Source organism: Eptesicus fuscus, chromosome 9 (genome assembly GCF_027574615.1).
Source record: "Eptesicus fuscus isolate TK198812 chromosome 9, DD_ASM_mEF_20220401, whole genome shotgun sequence".
NCBI classification, from domain to species: domain Eukaryota; kingdom Metazoa; phylum Chordata; class Mammalia; order Chiroptera; family Vespertilionidae; genus Eptesicus; species Eptesicus fuscus.
In genome coordinates, this window is record NC_072481.1 from 98109862 (window position 1) to 98127738 (window position 17877).

At 42.9% G+C, this 17877-nt stretch overlaps 1 protein-coding gene and 1 long non-coding RNA gene across 4 annotated transcripts in view; one reads left to right on the forward strand and one right to left on the reverse strand.

The window, feature by feature from the left end:
• Positions 1-2439: 2439 nt before the first annotated feature.
• On the reverse strand, positions 2440-3479 carry LOC129150389 (uncharacterized). Of its 2 annotated transcripts, none has more exons than XR_008557133.1 (2): positions 3189-3479; positions 2440-2827 (listed from the first exon to the last, which is right to left on the reverse strand). It is a non-coding gene; the product is annotated as an uncharacterized LOC129150389 (long non-coding RNA). The 2 variants fall into 2 exon arrangements; XR_008557134.1 differs by lacking the exon at positions 3189-3479 and adding an exon at positions 3001-3182.
• Positions 3480-3572: 93 nt separating this feature from the next.
• Positions 3573-17877, forward strand: part of EIF2AK3 (eukaryotic translation initiation factor 2 alpha kinase 3) — a 110848-nt gene continuing 96543 nt past the window's right edge. For both annotated transcript variants that reach the window (XM_008154123.3, XM_028129107.2), the window contains exons 1-2: positions 3573-3889; positions 14351-14480. In XM_008154123.3, the coding sequence (XP_008152345.2) occupies positions 3573-3889; positions 14351-14480 (447 nt within the window). The remainder of the gene's footprint in view (positions 3890-14350; positions 14481-17877) is intronic.

The following is a 17877-nucleotide window of genomic DNA, read 5'->3' on the forward strand; positions in this document are numbered from 1 at the left end:
TGGACAACCTGGAGGAAATGGACAAATTCCTAGAAAAATATAACCTTCCAAAACTCAATCAGGAAGAATCTAAACAGCTCAATAGGTCAGTAACTATGGATGAAATTGAAGCAGTCATCAAAAGGCTTCCAGCAAACAAAAGCCTGGGGCCAGACGGCTTCACAGGAGAGTTTTACCAAACTTACAAGGGAGAACTAAAACCTATCCTTCTCAGATTATTCCAAAAAATTCAAGAGGAAGGAACACTTCCAAGCTCCATCTATGAAGCCAGCATCACCCTAATACCAAAACCAGATAAAGACAACACAATGAAAGAGAATTACAGGCCAATATCCCTCATGAACAGAGATGCCAAAATCCTCAACAAAATTCTAGCAAATCGGCTCCAGCAGTACATCAGAAAGATCATACACCATGACCAAGTAGGATTTATCCCAGGAATGCAAGGATGGTACAATATCCACAAATCAATAAACGTGATACATCACATAAACAAACTGAGAGATAAAAATCACATAGTCACATCAATTGATGCAGAAAAAGCATTTGACAAAATCCAACACCCTTTCTTGATAAAAACTCTCAACAAGGTGGGAATAGAAGGATCATACCTCAACAATAATAAAAGCTATATATGATAAACCCACAGCAAACATCATACTCAATGGGCAAAAACTAAAACCATTTCCCCTAAGAACAGGAACAAGACTGGGATGCCCACTCTCACCACTCCTGTTTGACATAGTACTGAAAGTATTAGCAACTGCAATTAGACAAGAAGAAGAAATAAAAGGCATCCAAATTGGAAAAGAAGAAGTAAAGCTGTCCTTATTTGCAGATGACATGATATTGTACATAAAAATCCTGAAAGACTCCATCAAAAACCTAATAGACTTAATAAATGAATTCGGCAATGTAGCAGGATACAAAATTAATGCCAAGAAATCCTTTCTATACACCAATAGTGAACTTACAGAAAGAGAGACTAAAAAAGCAATCCCATTTACCATCGCACCGAAAAAATTAAGATACCTAGGAATAAACTTAACTAAGGAGGTAAAAGACCTATACGCAGAAAACTACAGGACACTGAAAAAAGAGATAGAGGAAGACGTAAACAGATGGAAGAACATACCATGTTCATGGATTGGTAGAATCAACATCATTAAAATGTCCATACTACCCAAAGCAATCTACACATTCACTGCACTCCCCATTAAAATACCAATGGCATATTTCACAGACCTAGAAAGAACTCTCCAAAAATTCATCTGGAATAAAAAAAGACCCCGAATAGCCACAGCAATCCTGACAAAGAAGAATAAAGTAGGAGTGATCTCAATACCAGATTTCAAGCTGTATTACAAAGCCACTGTTCTCAAAACAGCCTGGTACTGGTACAAGAACAGACATATAGATCAATAGAATAGAATAGAGAATCCAGATATTGACCCAAACCACTATGCTCAATTAATATTTGACAAAGGAGGCATGAACATACAATGGAGTCAAGACAGTCTCTTCAACAAATGGTGTTGGGAAAATTGGACAGATACATGCAAAAAAATGAAACTAGATCACCAACTTACACCATACACAAAAATAAACTCAAAATGGATACAGGACTTAAACATAAGATGGGAAACCATAAAAATACTAGAGGAATCCACAGGCAGAGAAATCTCAGACATATGCCGAAGCAATTTCTTCACCAATACTGCTCCTAGGGCAATGGAAGCTAAAGAGAAAAGAAACAAATGGGACTACATCAAAATAAAAAGCTTTTTCACGGCAAAAGAAACCATCAACAAAACAACAAGAAAGCCCACTGTATGGGAGAACATATTTGCAAATGTTATCACTGATAAAGATTTAATCTCCAACATCTACAGGCAGCTTATACAACTTAATAAAAGGAAGATAAATGATTCAATAAAAAAATGGGCAACGGACCTAAATAGAATCTTTTCAAAAGAAGACAGAAGGAAGGCCAAGAGACACATGAAAACATGCTCAAAGTCACTAATTATCCGAGAGATGCAAATCAAAATGACAATGCGTTACCATCTCACACCAGCCAGAATGGCTATTATCAACAAATCACCAAAGACAAGCGTTGGCGAGGATGCGGAGAAAAAGGAACCTTCGTGCACTGCTGGTGGGAATGCAGACTGGTGTAGTCACTGTGAAGACAGTATGGAGTTTCCTCAAAAAACTGAAAATGGAACTCCCATTTGACCCAGTAATCCCATTCCTAGGAATATATCCTAAGAAACTGGGAACACCAATAAGAAAGGATATATGCACCCCTATGTTCATAGCAGCACAATTTTGCTGTATTTGTAGGAGCAAGAAAATGTGGTGGAAGATGGAGGGGGGAAGTAGGCTTTTTTCAGTTTTGCTTTTGGATGTTCAGAAATTACAGCATGTTTATGCCAGTATCTTTAAAAAATCTTCACAGTTTTCTTTTTCTTTATTGATTAAGGTATTACATATGTGTCCTTATCCCCTGTTGCCCCCTTCACAGTTTTGATGGGACAATAGCTTCCCAGTTACTCTTCTCATCTTTGATGCTACTCTTTTGAATACACCGCTGACTGATGCATCTTCCTAAACCATAACTCTCATTCTTTCACGCCTCTGCTCAAAAATCTTCAGGGTGTCCTTAACTGCTGCACGAGGTTCCAATTCCTTAGCTGAATATTCAAATCTCCAGTTTTGACCTTTGCAGTTTTCTCTCTTTCTTCTCCCAAGTCCGATATGAGGTACAAAGCATGCCACAGCAGGGTCAGAAGGCTCAGGTTAAAGTCGCGGTTCTGCTCTGTGACTGGAAGAATTCCGAAGGGGAAGGGGCGTGTTGAGCCGACAGGATCTCCTGTTAGATCGCCGGCATTACTAAAAGCCTTACCTCTCAGTACCCCAGGGATTGCACGCGATATGGTGTTCTAAAACCACTTCATCTCTTTCACTTCTAACCACATGGCTTGCGCAGTCACTTACGTTTCTCGCCTTGCTTTGGCCTTTCTAAACACACCAGAAGAGCCACTGTGGCAGCTCCTTTAAGGGCTTCCGCCTCTGGAGCACCCAGGACTCGCCTCCAAGCCTTCCTGTCACTAGGGACCCACCTTTCCACAGTCAGAATTGGCCACGTATTAAGTGCCTCTTCCAACCAATCAGGAAGAAGTTACCTCAGAGCTTTGCGCGCTTCCACCAATGAACTTCTAGTCTTCTACGGCTAACCGCTTCCGGAACAGGGCCGGGCCTCGGAGGGGACAGTACGATTTGATTGGCAGGCGTGATGTTGACAACCGGGGAAAGCCCACCTTCTCCAACAGGACTGGCTTGGGTTCCCAGAGTGGCAGTGGCCGCAGCCAATCGGAGAGTAGACGCGCGGAAAGTTTGCTCAATGGGTGATGTCCGAGGGAGACTGTCACTCAAGTAGCGGTGGCGGAGACCGCGGTGAGACGTGGCGGGAGGACCGGGCTTGCTGTCAGGCTGCTGGGATCCCCAGCTCGGCTGCTCGGGGTCTGCGGCGACTTCACCTCCATGCGCGCGCGCCGGGCCGACCGCTGATGGAACGCGCTGCCCGCTCGGGGCCGCTCGCGGGGGCGCCGCCGCCGCTGCTGCTGCGGCTGCTGCTGGGGCTCTTGGCGCTGACGGAAGCTGCGGGGCGCGCCCACGACCTACCCGCCCCGGCGGCGAAGGCGGCGTTTGGCCTGGGGGCTGCGGCGGCTCCTACCTGGGCCGCGCGGGTGCCGGCTGGGGCGTTGACGGCGGCTGAGGTGACGGTGGAGGACGCCGAGGCGTTGCCGGCGGCCACGGGCGAGCGGGAGCCAGGGGAGCCCGAGCCCGAGCCCGACCCAGAGCCAGAGCTGCGGCCGCATGGCAGGTGAGGGGCGCCCGCTCGGGAAGCGGTGGTTTGCGCGCGCGCCCGAGGGTTGGGGGCCCGGGTCCTCCTAGGCTGCGGCCTCTCACAGGCGGAGAATGGCGGTGACCGGGGCGAGCGCGGGCCGCCTTCCCGTCGGTCCCGGCAGGTGTTTGGGGGATGATCTCAGAAGAGCGCAGAGATGGGAAAGAAACGTTTCTTTCCCTCGGTTGTTGTGGCCTTTTTACTTACTCCAAGGAACTTTCAGCCCCACCCCACCCTCTTTTCTTTCCTGAATCACCAGTTATCTGTGCGGGTGTGACAGCTGTTTTGGGAGTGGACTTTACGGAGAGATTTCTACATTCCCGTTTTTATTTTGTAAAATATATTTTTTATTGACTTTAGAGAGGAAGGTAGAAGGAGAGAGAGATAGAAACGTCAATGATGAGAGAGAATCACTGCTCGACTGCCTCCTGCACGCCCACACTGGGGATGGAGCCCGCAGCCGGGCAGAAGCCCTTCCTTACTGAGAGTCAGTCCAACCGTGACCTCCTGGTTCCTAGGTCCACGCTCAACCGCCAGCCAAGCCAGCGGGGCTCTACATCCCTTTTAAACACACCCCTGTCGTGCCCCGGAGCAGGGGTAATGTCAGTACTTCTCAGATTGAGATCTGGGAAGACCTGCATCAGAATACCTGGGGATGCTAGTAAACTCCACCCCAGATCCACTGAATCAGACTTTTTCTGGGTAAGAACCTTGAATCTGCAAATTTAACAAGCAAACCAGACAATTTCTGAACACACTAGACAAAGTTTAAGAGCTATGGGTAGGTTCTTGAATTTTGGCAGTTTTGATATGTAGAGAATTTACCATATAAACATTAAATATAGGGCTGTCTTGGTTGAGTTGATTAGCCTCCTTGAAAATGGTACTTAAAGATACATGTTTTAAAGCACTTTTCCAAGTCTGGACACAAATGTAAGGCATTTTAATGGTAAAGTATTTTGCAGACAGCTGTCTTAACACACCTGGAGAGAAAGTGATGTACCTTTTAACAAATGGGATGATAAAAGCAGTGTTAGGTAAATTTAACCAGGGAGGGCTACAATTGTAAGTCACAAAGTATTGTATGTTTATAACATACTGATTAGTAGATCATAACAAATAGATTTAATTTTCAGTTAAATATCGGAACCTTGATCTGTGTACCTGCAAACTATAAATAGGATAAGTAATAAAAGTCTCACCACTTGAATGTTTATATGTAAACTAGAGGCCCGATGCATGAAATTCATGCAAGGGGCTCGGCCCTCACAGCCCCTGCTTGTCATCCAGACATTCTGCTGTTTGGTCTAATTAGCATATTAGCTCTTTATTATATAGGATTTTTTTTAAAATAGCAAATGCTTGACAATTTTCATAGGCTTTGCTAATTAATTAACTTTCCTGAAAGAGTGTTCTATCTTGAAACTTCTGAAGTCCCTGCTCAAAGTAAGTTCCATGAATTAAGATGTTTCATTTTTTCTTATATTACAAATCCACTGCAGCAGGTTCTTTTTATTTTTTAAAATATATTTTATTGATTTTTTACAGAGAGGAAGAGAGAGGGATAGAGAGCTAGAAACATTGATGAGAGAGAAACATTGACCAGCTGCCTCCTGCACACCCCCTACCGGGGATGTGCCTGCAACCAATGTACATGCCCTTGACCGGAATCGAACCGGGGACCCTTCAGTCCGCAGACCGATGCTCTATCCACCGAGCCAAACCGGTTTCGGCTGCAGCAGGTTCTTGTGGGTACTTACAAAGGCCTGCACGATGATCTGGGGTTCCAGAGGATGGGCAGATCCAGCCCTCCTGGAGGAGTCCACGTGGAGTCTAGCCCCTAGGATTATGTGAGATGACCCAGGACATTACAGAGCAGAAGCAGTGCAAATTAAGTGCCACCAGTGTCTGGAGGTTTTTGTGATTTTCCTTCGGTGGGGTACAGGCGATGAGGTAGATTAGAAGATAAGCAAAGGCTGAGGCAGAATGAGGTGGTTCCTGAAAAGTGGTTAGAATGGTGATGGGCAGACACAAAACTTGAGGTAACAGCAAAAGGCACAAAAGCTGGAAAATACGTTTAGGGAAACTTTTAAAAAATATATTTTTATTGGTTTCAGAGAGGAAGGGAAAGGGAGAGACAGAAACATCAGTGGATGAGAGAAAATCATGGATCTGCTGCCTCCCGCATGCCCCCTACTGGGGATCTAGCCTGAAACCTGGGCATGTGCTCCGGACCTGGAATTGAATTGTGACCTCCTGGTTCACAGATCAATACTCAACCATTGAGCCACATCCCACACCCACACCCCACACCAGCTGGGCTAGGGAATCTTTTATTCATATACATCTGTGTGAGACCTGTGTGTATGTGGGAGATATAGACAGACATTCGGGAGTGCTGGGCAAGGAGGAGTAAAAAATGAGACTAGAAAAATAGCTGGGGCCATATTGTATAGATCTAGCGTCACACTAGCGCATGGCCATCACTAGGGAGCATGTTAGAAGTCCAGAATCAGGCACCACTCAGACCCACTGAGGAAGCATCTGTGTTTTACCAAGATTACCGTGTGCTTCACATGCACATTGCAGTTGGATAAGTGATGTGTGAAGTATCTCAAGGGCCAGTCCTGATTAAAGTTTGTGCTAAAGAAATGTTTCTCCAGCAATAACATGTACTGAAAGCTTGACGTGATGATACCACAAGGACAGTGTTGTAACAGTTCAGAGGAGAGGTTTGCTGTTAAGTGGACGTAGAACAGAGGGAATATGTTTGAGGTAGAGTCTGGGTTCCTAGCAAATTAATCAGTTCTACCTACAACAAATTCCTATGCACACTGCACATATCTTATTTTGAAGTAAAAAACCAAAACGGCAAAAACACCCGCATGTGGCCCACGGGCCGTAGTTTGAGGACGCCTGCTCTAGAGTGTAGAGGGAGATGTTTGGGTAGGCAGGTGGAAATGAGTGACTGAAGTTGGAGCAGTCAGGATAAATAGTTGAAGCTGTGAGAAAATGAGGCTCATGATAAATCCTCAGGAAATGCCTTATATTTTAGAGGAGACATGACAGCAAAGAAGACAACTACCACTGGCTAGGTTGGTGGTATAGACTCTATATACTATGGAGTAAGGACTGAAAAGAATGAGGGATTTGGTGATGAGTGCACTTAAAGGGTTTATTAAAGCAATGGAGTACTCAGCAAGAGCGAGGTTAAGGATTCCTCCTTTTCATTCCCAGCTCCTTCTTCCCTCACAGTTAAACCTGATGGGAGGCAAATTTTAGGAACAGGGACCTCTGATCTTAATTACACACACAGAGCAGAGAGCCTATTTGCACAGGTTGATAAAGAGGATTGTAGGAGGAGGTGAAGGTAGTTGGGGAGATACTACTTAGCAAGCTGGAGGTTCACTTTTCTCAGAAACAAGGTGAAAATAGAGGAATTTTGCCTGGCAGAATGTAAGTGACTTTTGGCAAACAGTTGTCTAGGAAGACATAGTCCCAGATTCAGGGGTCTGCCAGGTAGTTTAAGATAACGTGGGAAGTTTGAGAAACTTTGGGTAAGTAAATTGACAGAGTCAACAGGAGGTAAGTATGCAATATTTATAGAACTTTTTTCTAAATTCTCTTTAAAAAAAAAAAGAGTATCAGTTCATAATAATAGGCTAATCTGTTTGTTTCAAGAAGGAGGATTAGGAGAAAGATTTGAATTAACCAAGTGTTTATTACAAACAGCTGTGAAGAATTTTGCCGCTTGCAAACTTTTAAAAGGAGGGAGGTGGGGAATTAAGATGGTCATTTTTAAAAAAATATATATTTTATTGCTTTTTTACAGAGAGGAAGGAAGAGGGATAGAGAGTTAGAAACATCAATGGGAGAGAAACATCGATCAGCTGCCTCCTGCACACCCCCTACTGGGGTTGTGCCCGCAACCACGGTACATGGCCTTGACCGGAATCGAACCTAGGACCCTTCAGTCCGAAGGCCTACGCTCTATCCCCTGAGCCCGTGGTTGGCAAACTGCGGCTCGCGAGCCACATGCGGCTCTTTGGCCCCTTGAGTGTGGCTCTTCCACAAAATACCACGGCCTGGGCGAGTCTATTTTGAAGAAGTGACGTTAGAAGAAGTTTAAGTTTTTAAAAAAAATTGGCTCTCAAAAGAAATTTCAGTCGTTGTACTGTTGATATTTGGCTCTGTTGACTAATGAGTTTGCCGACCACTGCCCTGAGCCAAACCAGTCAGGGCAAAGATGGTCATTTTTGCATGTTGTCTTGAGGCCTAAGAAGCAGTATAAGGGTCACTAATTCCTTCTTTCTTTCTTTCTCTTGATTTTAGCGAGAGAGGAAGGGAGGGAGGAAAGGGGTGAGAAGGACAAACAGAAAGGTCAATTTGTTGTTCCACTTGTGCATTCATTGGTTGATTCTGGTATGTGCCTTGACCAGGGATTGAATCCGAAATCTCCCATATCTCGATGACACTCTAACCAACTGAGCTACAAGGCCAGGCATGTTTTTCTTTTGATGGCATTTTCATTGGCTTCATTCTAAATGTTTACTCTGCACCTCAAGCATGTGAATGAATGATTTAAACTTTTTTTTAAAGTAGCTAAAATAAAGGTAGTTTTCTGATAGCAGTCTTGTCAGTGCTAAAGTATGTTTATTAAATATTACATTTATTTGAAATTTAAATGGGATGGCCATTGCACAAAGTTGGGAAGAAAGTGACAATCACCTCATTGTTAGGTTTTATACAAGTTGGCATAATTTGAGAAACCAGTTTTCTGACTCCAACAGAAATAGCAATTTACAAAGTGTTACTGGTGGTTCTTGGGATGGAATGGGCATCTTCCTATTGAGGACATCTGACAAACTCAGAAGTTGTCAAGAACTAGTTTTATCTTAACAATCACTCTAATTTGTAAAGTATTTCCTTTTTTCTGCCTCTAATTCCCCTATAACAAAAGTTACAAAATTTAATAATATATGGTGCTTCTTCAATTTGTGCATCTTTAATTTGATTTTTTTTTAATTTAATGAGATAGCATGAAAATACTCTGCAAGATGATTTTGTTCCTCTTTATTCCCCTCTCTGTCCTTTCACAAACTGATCTGATGTGAATCAGTGGTATCCAATCAGAAATTGTATAGATTTTCAGATTCATAGTCATGCTTTAAAAAAAATATGACCATGGAATAATAGAATCTCAGAATGCAATGTTGAAAGGAAACTTTTTCAACTCTAGACTTTTAACATTGACTAAAATGCACATTTAAAGAAGAACTTATGCATAACTTTCACGGCAAGTTGTAAGCCAAAATAAACAGACTTTAGGCAAGCAATGGGCAAGCCTTCCTGTCTACAATTGTCTTTTTAGTTTAATTGACATCTGGACTCTAGATATGATATGTGCCAGGATTGAACTCAGCACCATTTTGCACAGGGCGTCCTGTCTTTGTCAGCTGCTGTAATCTGTAGTTTGGACATTGCTCTTCATGCTTTACTGCCTAGGTCCTAGGAACTCCATCTGTTTTATTTTTCCCTTTCCTTTTTTTGTAAGAGAGGGGCTACTTTATATTTTTATTAGAAAATGTTTTAAAATAAAAAGAGGACAACTTGTAGGCTACAAGACTAAATATGAGAGGGTAATGTTACTTTTATTTTTTCACCCTGTTCTATTTGTAAATAACCATTTTGATTAAAAATGTTTCATAAAGTAAAAAAACGTGCTTCCAAAAATGTCTTAATCTAGTAGGAAAGGGATATTTGTCACTTGAATGTTGTCTATAACACTGAAAACTTAGATGGTGTTTCTTTAAGGTCTGGTGGATATGTCAAAGTTATAAAGTATAGTTGGTAACCTTTTCATTTTTTTAAAATATATTTTCATTGATTTCAGAGAGAAAGGGAGAAGGACAGAGAGATAGAAACATCAATGATGAGAGCGAATCATTGATTGGCTGCCTCCTGTACGCCCCCTACTGGGGATTGAGCCCACAACCTGGGCATGTGCCCTTAACCAGAATCGAACCTGTGACCCTTCAGTCCACAGGCCGATGCTCTTATCCACTGAGCCAAACCAGCTAGGGCTTGTTGGTAACTTTTGACATTATATTTATTTTCATTTGGGGCACGGATAGTCTTGTGATATGTTTAAATAAAGGAGGTTTGATTTGAAGATTTACTTAGTAGGTGGGGACTAAGAAGTAAAGTACAATGAGTATTGTTTGTTTTTGAACGAGAACATGTTTATTTTTAAGTCATTTTTTATTTTTCAATTATAGTTGACATACACTATTAGTTTCAAGTGTACAGCCCAGTAATTAGACATTATACAACTTACTAAATGGTAATCCCAATAAATTTCTCACTCATCTGACACCATACCTAGTTATTAGAATATTATTGACTATATTCCCTTTGCTGTACTTTACATCCCCATGACTATTGGTAACAACCAATTTGTACTTCTTAATCCCCTCACCTTTTACCCAGATTAAATATTGAATGTGAACTGTAATTAACAATAAAATTTTTAAATTTTTTTTTTTTGTTTTGTTAATCCTCACCTGAGGATTTTTCCACTATTATTATTATTATTTTTTTTAGAGAGAGTGGAAGAGGGAGGGAAAGACAGAGAGAAAAATCGATCTGAGAGAAACACATTAACTGGTTGCCTCCTGCACGAGCCCCAACCAGGGCCCAGGCCAGGGAGGAGCCTGCAACCAAGGTATATGTTCCTGATCGGAATTGAACCTGGGACCCTTTGGTCTGCAGGCTGACGCTCTATCCACTGAGCCAAACTGGCTAGGGCTAAAAATAAAATTTTAATAATATATATCACCAGGAAAAAAATTAAAAGTCAATATTTCTTTGCTTTGAGCTAGAATTATATCAAACTTAACCTTTTGCACTCGGATGTCGAGTGTGACTCGACACGGTTAGCATCGGTAGCAGGAATCAAGAAAAAAGCAAGCGAGTGCAAAGGGTTAATATAGTAATTTTAGCTACTTCTTTCCAGAAATCTTGAATATTTTGTTTGGTACTTAAATATTTCCCATAAAGATATGGGAATTCATTAGAAGTGGTGTTTATTGGGTAAATGAAATCATTTAAGACTTGAGACAAAATAAATTAACAGGGAACTTTGTTGAAAAGGTTAGAAACGAGGTTGTGTGTGTGTGTGTGTGTGTGTGTGTGTGTGTGTGCCCTCGGGGGGAGGGAGGGCAGGCAGAGATGTGGGCCATACCTAAGCATGTGGACTTTATTTAATGGGCACATGGAGCGTCAGAAGTTTACATGGTTTCTTTTGTGGAAACAAAACTGTTGGAAGAGCAGAAGGGAAAGAGAATATGTCAGAAAGGCTTTTATAGGTGTTCTAATAATTAATGAGACTGTTCCAGGGCAAGGGCAGTCGTAATGAACTAGAAGGGAAAGATTTAGAAGAAGCTAACATAATAGAATCAAGAGTACATGATTGTTGTTTAAATGTAGAGTGTGAGGGAGCAGGTAGAGTTGATGACTGATTTAAATGACAAGTGACAGGGAAGATAGAGAAATGTGTGGAAAAAAGTTAAGTTTTCTGTGTGCTTTGTGGCAAAGAACAAGTATGTCCTGCTGAAAATGCCAAAGCAGGGTTGGGAGAGAGAGGAGCTGTAAATACTTTGTGGGTGTGGGAGCTGTCATGTAATAGGTGAAGCTGTGGGCATTGGAGAAAGCTAGAACTCCATGCCTGCTTGTTCGTGATTGAGAGCAGGAATGCGAGTGAGGATGGGAGCAGGGGCTGGTGCTGTGAAAGCCAGGGAAAGAGGAATGCCCAGAATGAGGAGCCACACATTGTCACCTGCTGCCACAGGGACACACCTGACTAGGAGAATGGATCTGGCCATTGGGAGAGGAGGTTGCTGATGACCTTTCTGGAGAGGAGCTAACAGTGCTGCTTGTTCAGTCATCCAAACATTGCCTTAGGAAACTAAAGCAAGGTTAGGTTAGAGATAGAGTTTACTGACAGAGTTGATCAATAGGCCTTCTTCATTCAGGTAATAATAATAATAATAATAATAATAATAATAATAATAATTTCACTCTAAGGAAATAGACCTTTCAGCTAAATCATGTTTGCCAAACTGGCCTTAATATGAGACTCACCTGGATACTGGGTTAAGACCCCGTGGGTCTGGAACCTGTGAACCTTTACTGGTTTGTACAGGCACTCCACCTGACTTTTATGATCAGGGGTATTTGCGTTCCTCTGAGCTAGGTGAGCTAGCCATACAGGCAGACCTGGGAGATTTTACGGGTTTAGTTCCAGACCACTGCAATAAAGTGAGTAACACTGTAAGCAAGTCATAACCAGGAGAGTGTGGTGTTCTGGAAACCGATTTAAGAGTGTTTCATGGTGGGCGGGAGAAGTAGCTGATCAGAGGTCAAGTGAACTGAGACCTGACCACGGGGTTTTCAATGTGAAGGTGATAGGTGACTCCAGCAAAAACCTTTTCATTGGAGTGGTAGAGACAAAAGCTTGATTAGAAGTAGTTAGATTTGGAGACATAGAGTATATAACAACTCTTTCAAGAAATTTGCTCCAAAACGGGCAAGGAATGAATTGGAAGCTAGAGGGGGAGAGTGGTTATTTCTGTGTAACCTGGGTTGGTTTTTATGTTGGGAGAAATCATAGCAGATTGGAATACTGAGAGGAATGGTCTGGTAGAGGAGAATAATTGGTCTGGGGGCAAGAGGAGAGATTTGCAGGTGTGAGTCCTCATGTATGCATGAGGGAGAGATCTCTTGCCTAGGTGGAAATGGTGGTGGGGGGTGGGAGTGTGGACTGTTCCCCACTGTAACAGAAGGAGAAGAATACATGGGTCCAGGTGCAGATAAATGGATAGATGTGATGGTGGGAAACAGCCTTGTTGGATTATTTCTGATTTCCTCCGAGAAATAGGTAGCATAATTCCTGAGGTGCATGAGCTTGGAAGAGCTGGTGTCAGAAATTTGAGGAAAAATGAGAAATTTGATAGTCAACCTAGGACAGTGGTCAGCAAACCGTGGCTCGCGAGCCACATGCGGCTCTTTGGCCCATTGAGTGAGGCTCTTCCACAAAATACCACGTGCGGGTGCGCACGTACAGTGCCATTGAAACTTCGTGGCCCATGCGCAGAAGTCGGTTTTCGGCCTGGGCGAGTCTATTTTGAAGAAGTGGTTCTAACGCCGAGCCACACTCAAGGGGCCAAAGAGCCGCATGTGGCTCGCGAGCCGCGGTTTGCCGACCACTGACCTAGGACATCGGGCAAGTGGATAGACTAGGGAAGTGTCATATGATTGTTGAGCATCAGTAATAGTCCCTTTGAGGTTTGAGACCAGTCATAATTAAAGTGAGACCAGTCAGCATGGTTACGTTTTTCTTTAGCCACATCCAACTGCACAGATGCAAGAATGAAAGAAAAAAAAAAAAGGCAAAAAGTTAAATTTAACTAGGGTTGGAGTTCTGCCAGTCAAGTGTGACATGCAAAAGAGGAATAGGGGTTGAAGGTGTGAGAAAGGAAGTGCTTAAAATGAAGGACTGGAATTTCAACTGGATGAGAAAGAAGTGAAAGCATAATGGTAGCGAAGGTGGGTAATAGGATCAATATGGCTTGTAGGTTTGGTGTGGTCAGTGGTTTGTAGGAGTCAGGCAAGTAGAGGTGAGCTGGAAAGGGGTTGTTGGCTTGGGGTGGGATGCTTGAAATTTCAGTGGGACAGGAAGTTGTGCTTGATAATAACAAGGACGAGGTCTGAACTTGGGAGTGACTGAGGCAAGGTAGACAGATCATGGAAACGGAAAGAATTTGTTAATAGTGACAGTAAACGAGGACCTGAAATGCTCATGGAATGGGGCTAGTGACTGGGGGTCGGTCAGTAAACAGTTGCTAGAGGGGTAATAGTTGGAATAGTCTGATCCTGAGGGTTTTCAGAGAGGAGAGAAAGAAAGTAGTCTGGGGATGGTGACAAGGTACAAGGAATGCACCTACCCTATCACTAGTCAAGGGTATGGAGAAAACAGTTATTGCTTCCAAAGCAGTGTTCTCAGGGAAAGTCAGATTTCATTAGAGCAAGAAGGAAAGTGAGCATTCAGGGAAGACTTCAGGATTGGGGAAGGTAGAAGAGAACAGAGCAGAGAATGTTGAGTTTCATATGGGGATTAGAGTGTGGGAATGAGGGGTGTCCTAGTAGTAGACTGAGACTTTTCATAAGTGATGTAAACAGATAAAGGACACAGTGCAATTGTCTTGGGGGCTAAGGGCAGATAGTAGTGGCAGGACAGTAAGTGATATGAGGAGGTGGGCCCTGCTTCTCTCCTGCAAGTAGAAGCCTGGGAGGGGCTGGTTTTCTTTCAAGTGTGTGGAGTAGGGGCTCAATATCTTAGATATCTTTTAAACTTTTTCCTATTATTTTTTAAACTTACAGATCATTAGTGATTATCAGCACTTTAGATGGGCGAATTGCTGCCTTGGATCCAGAGGATCATGGTAAAAAGCAATGGGATTTGGATGTGGGATCCGGCTCCTTGGTTTCATCCAGCCTTAGCAAACCAGAGGTAAGAATTTTCATTTAACAGAAAAACTCAGTTGTAACGAGCAATTGCTGATATTAATACTATTTATTTGCTTTTAGAGTTGGGGCTCAGGGCCCCATTGCCTAGATATGAGGCCTTATGCCTCTTACTGTGTCCCCTTGGGGCAATTACTTTTTTGTTCCTCAGTTCCCCTGTTGTAATGAGGTAGATGATATTAATCACCTACTTCTTAGGGTTGTTTTGGACATGAACTAATCATATAAATGAATAAGGATACTATCTGCTATATCAGTATAGCTCATTATTTAAGCTGTAACATGATCATTTGTTATTGACACATGGTCCCTAAATAATAAAATAAATATAAGTAACTTAACTGTGCTTTAATAGTTAGAAATACGAGGGTGGAGCAAAAGCAGGTTTACAGTTGTGAGTATGTAAAAGTTTCTTCTTCTTTTTTTTTTTAAACATCAGTGTATATTGATTGGTTGCCTCTCACATGTGCCCTCATCAGGGGGATTGAACCTGCAGTCCAGGTAGGTGCCCTTGACTGGGAATCGAACCCAAGACCCTTCAGTGCATGGGCTGATGCTCTAACCACTTAGACACATTGGCCAGGGCAAGAGTTTATTCTTGTACTATTATTTATTAATTATTGCATTATTTTCTATCCGAACAACTGTAAACCTACTTTGGCTCACCCTATACATACTGCAAAACCTTATAAATGATTCTTTCTGTACATTTTCCCTCCAGTGTGCATCCTTATTGTAAGCATAATTCATCTGAAATTTTCTTGGAATATAATTTTAGACAAATTTGGTTATTTGCAACAAGAGACCTGCTTCCAAAACTACTCTGCCACATGACCCTAAGACTTAGGTAGGTGGCTTAGCCCCTCAGAACATTAGTGTACTCATCATGAAAGTTCGGACATTTCCTTCCTTGAGGAGGTTAGGGAAATGCGTAAACGAGGCAAGTATCTTCTCATGTTTAGTCTTGACTCTAATGGATTAGTCTCTCTTCTTTTCTGGAGCTTTATTCTCCTGTTTAAATTATTTAAAATAAGTCCCTCTTTTGAGTTGTGACTGCTCACATGAAAGCAGTCATGTCTGTTTTCCAGAATACCCTCAGCCTTCTACCTCACCAAGTGTTCCTTTGGGACACTCCCAGAGTACTCTAATTTTCATCAGCCTTTCCCTTTCAAAAATCTTCTTAGCTGGTATCAAGTCTGAAAAAGGCAGATCTTAACACCAGGGGTTTGCGAATGAATTGATTAGTGGTGAAGGAATTTTCTGATGGGAAAAGTACTGCTGAGTGACCCATCTGCTCTCCAGTAAACCTAGCCTGGAGTTCTCCTGGAGTACCAGGAAAGCATTTGGGGAGGTGGTACTGCCCAACCTCCACATTTGCTGTGTGCTAAGCCCTGACTAGACTTTCTGAGTGCCTGCTATTCACCGGACAGTATGCTGAAAATATCTGTTCAGAATAGTGAACTTCTGTTGTATTATGAAATATTAATACAAGTAGCAATTTGATTAAAAATGACATTAAAAATTTTGAATCAGCTGTAATATTCAAATGATTACTACTCGAGCTAAACATTCATTTGTTTGTGTTCTGTTGGGATTATGCTTGGGTATGCATATTCTGTTTTATTTTTAAACTAGACCTAAAAGAAGATCAGCAAAATCAGAAGATTATAAGCTGTTTACATCTGAGGTAATATTACAGTGTGCTGCAGGGGTGCAAAGCATGTATGTGTTTACAAAGTAAAACATACACATTCATGAAAGATAAATTGCATGGTATGAACAGAGTAGGGTGCAAATAGTGGTAATAACCTGAATGCTATAGTATATCCTTTATAATAAAGAGATAATATGCAAATTGACCCTCACACCCTCACAAGATGGCTGCCTACGACCAGGCCGACAGGGGAGTTAGTGAGGGACGACCAAACAACTGAACAAGCAGGCTGCGTGGGACGACCAGGCCAGCAGGGGGATTAGTGAAGGACGACCAAACGACTGAACAAGCAGGCTGTGTGGGGCAACCCGGCTGGTGGGGGGGCCGTGAGGGGCGACCAGGCCGGCAGGGTGGGCAGTTGGGGGTGACCAGGCCAGCAGAGGGGGCACTTAGGGAAAACCAGGCCAGCAGAGGGGGCCAGTAAGAGGCGACCAGGCTGGCAGGGGGGGCAGTAAGAGGCAACCAGGCCAGTGGGGGGGGCAGTTTGGGGCGACCAGGCCAGGAGTGGGGGCAGTTAGGGGTGACCAGGCCGGCAGGAGGGGCAGTTAGGGTTGACCAGTCAGGCAGGCAGGTGAGCAATTAAGAGCCAGCGGTCCAGGATTGTGAGAGGGATGTCCGACTGCCGGGATCGGCCCGAAACCAGCAGTTGGACATCCCCCAAGGGGTCCCGGATTGGAGAGGGTGCAGGCTGGGCTGAGGGTCCCCCCTGCCCCCCACACGAATTTTGTGCACCGGGCCTCTAGTTTAAATTATAAGCAGCTAATTGTACTTGAAGGTTTTCTTTTAATACCAATTATGTTAGCTGGGTTTTTTTAAATTAAATTTAAAAAAATGTATAGTTTGTATACAATATTATGTTAATTTCAGGTAAACAATATAGTAATTTGACTTTTTAAAAAATATATATTTTATTGATTTTTAAAAATATATATATTTTATTGACTTTTTACAGAGAGGAAGGGAGAGGGAGAGAGAGTTAGAACATCGATAAGAGAAACATAGATCAGCTGCCTCCTGCACACCCCCGACTGGGGATGTGCCCGCAACCAAGGTACATGCCCTTGACTGGAATCGAACCCGGGACCTTTCAGTCCACAGGCTGATGTTCTATCCACTGAGCCAAACCAGTCAGGGCTTTTATTGATTTTTTACAGAGAGGAAGGGAGAGAGATAGAAAGTTAGAAACATCGATGAGAGAGAAACATTGCTCAGCTGCCTCCTGCACACCCCCTACTGGGATGAGCCCGCAACCAAGGTATATGCCCTTGACCAGAATCGAACCTGGGACTTTTCAGTCCGCAGGCCGACGTTCTATCCACTGAGCCAAACCGGTTAGGGCAATAATTAGACATTTTAAAAAATAAGTTAACATTTCTTTTTTTTTTTTTAAATATATTTTTATTGATTTCAGAGAGGAAGGGAGAGGGAGAGAGATAGAAACATCAATAATGAGGATTGAGCCCACAACCCAGGCATATGCCCTGACTGGGAATTGAACCACGACCTCCTGGTTTATAGGTTCATGCTCAACCACTGAGCCACGCCAGCCAGGCTGATTTAACATTTTTATACCTTACAATGTGATCACCCCTCTAATTCTAGTAATCACCTGTCACTGTGCAAATTTATCACAATGTTACTGACTTTATTCTGCTTCACCTTTCTTACC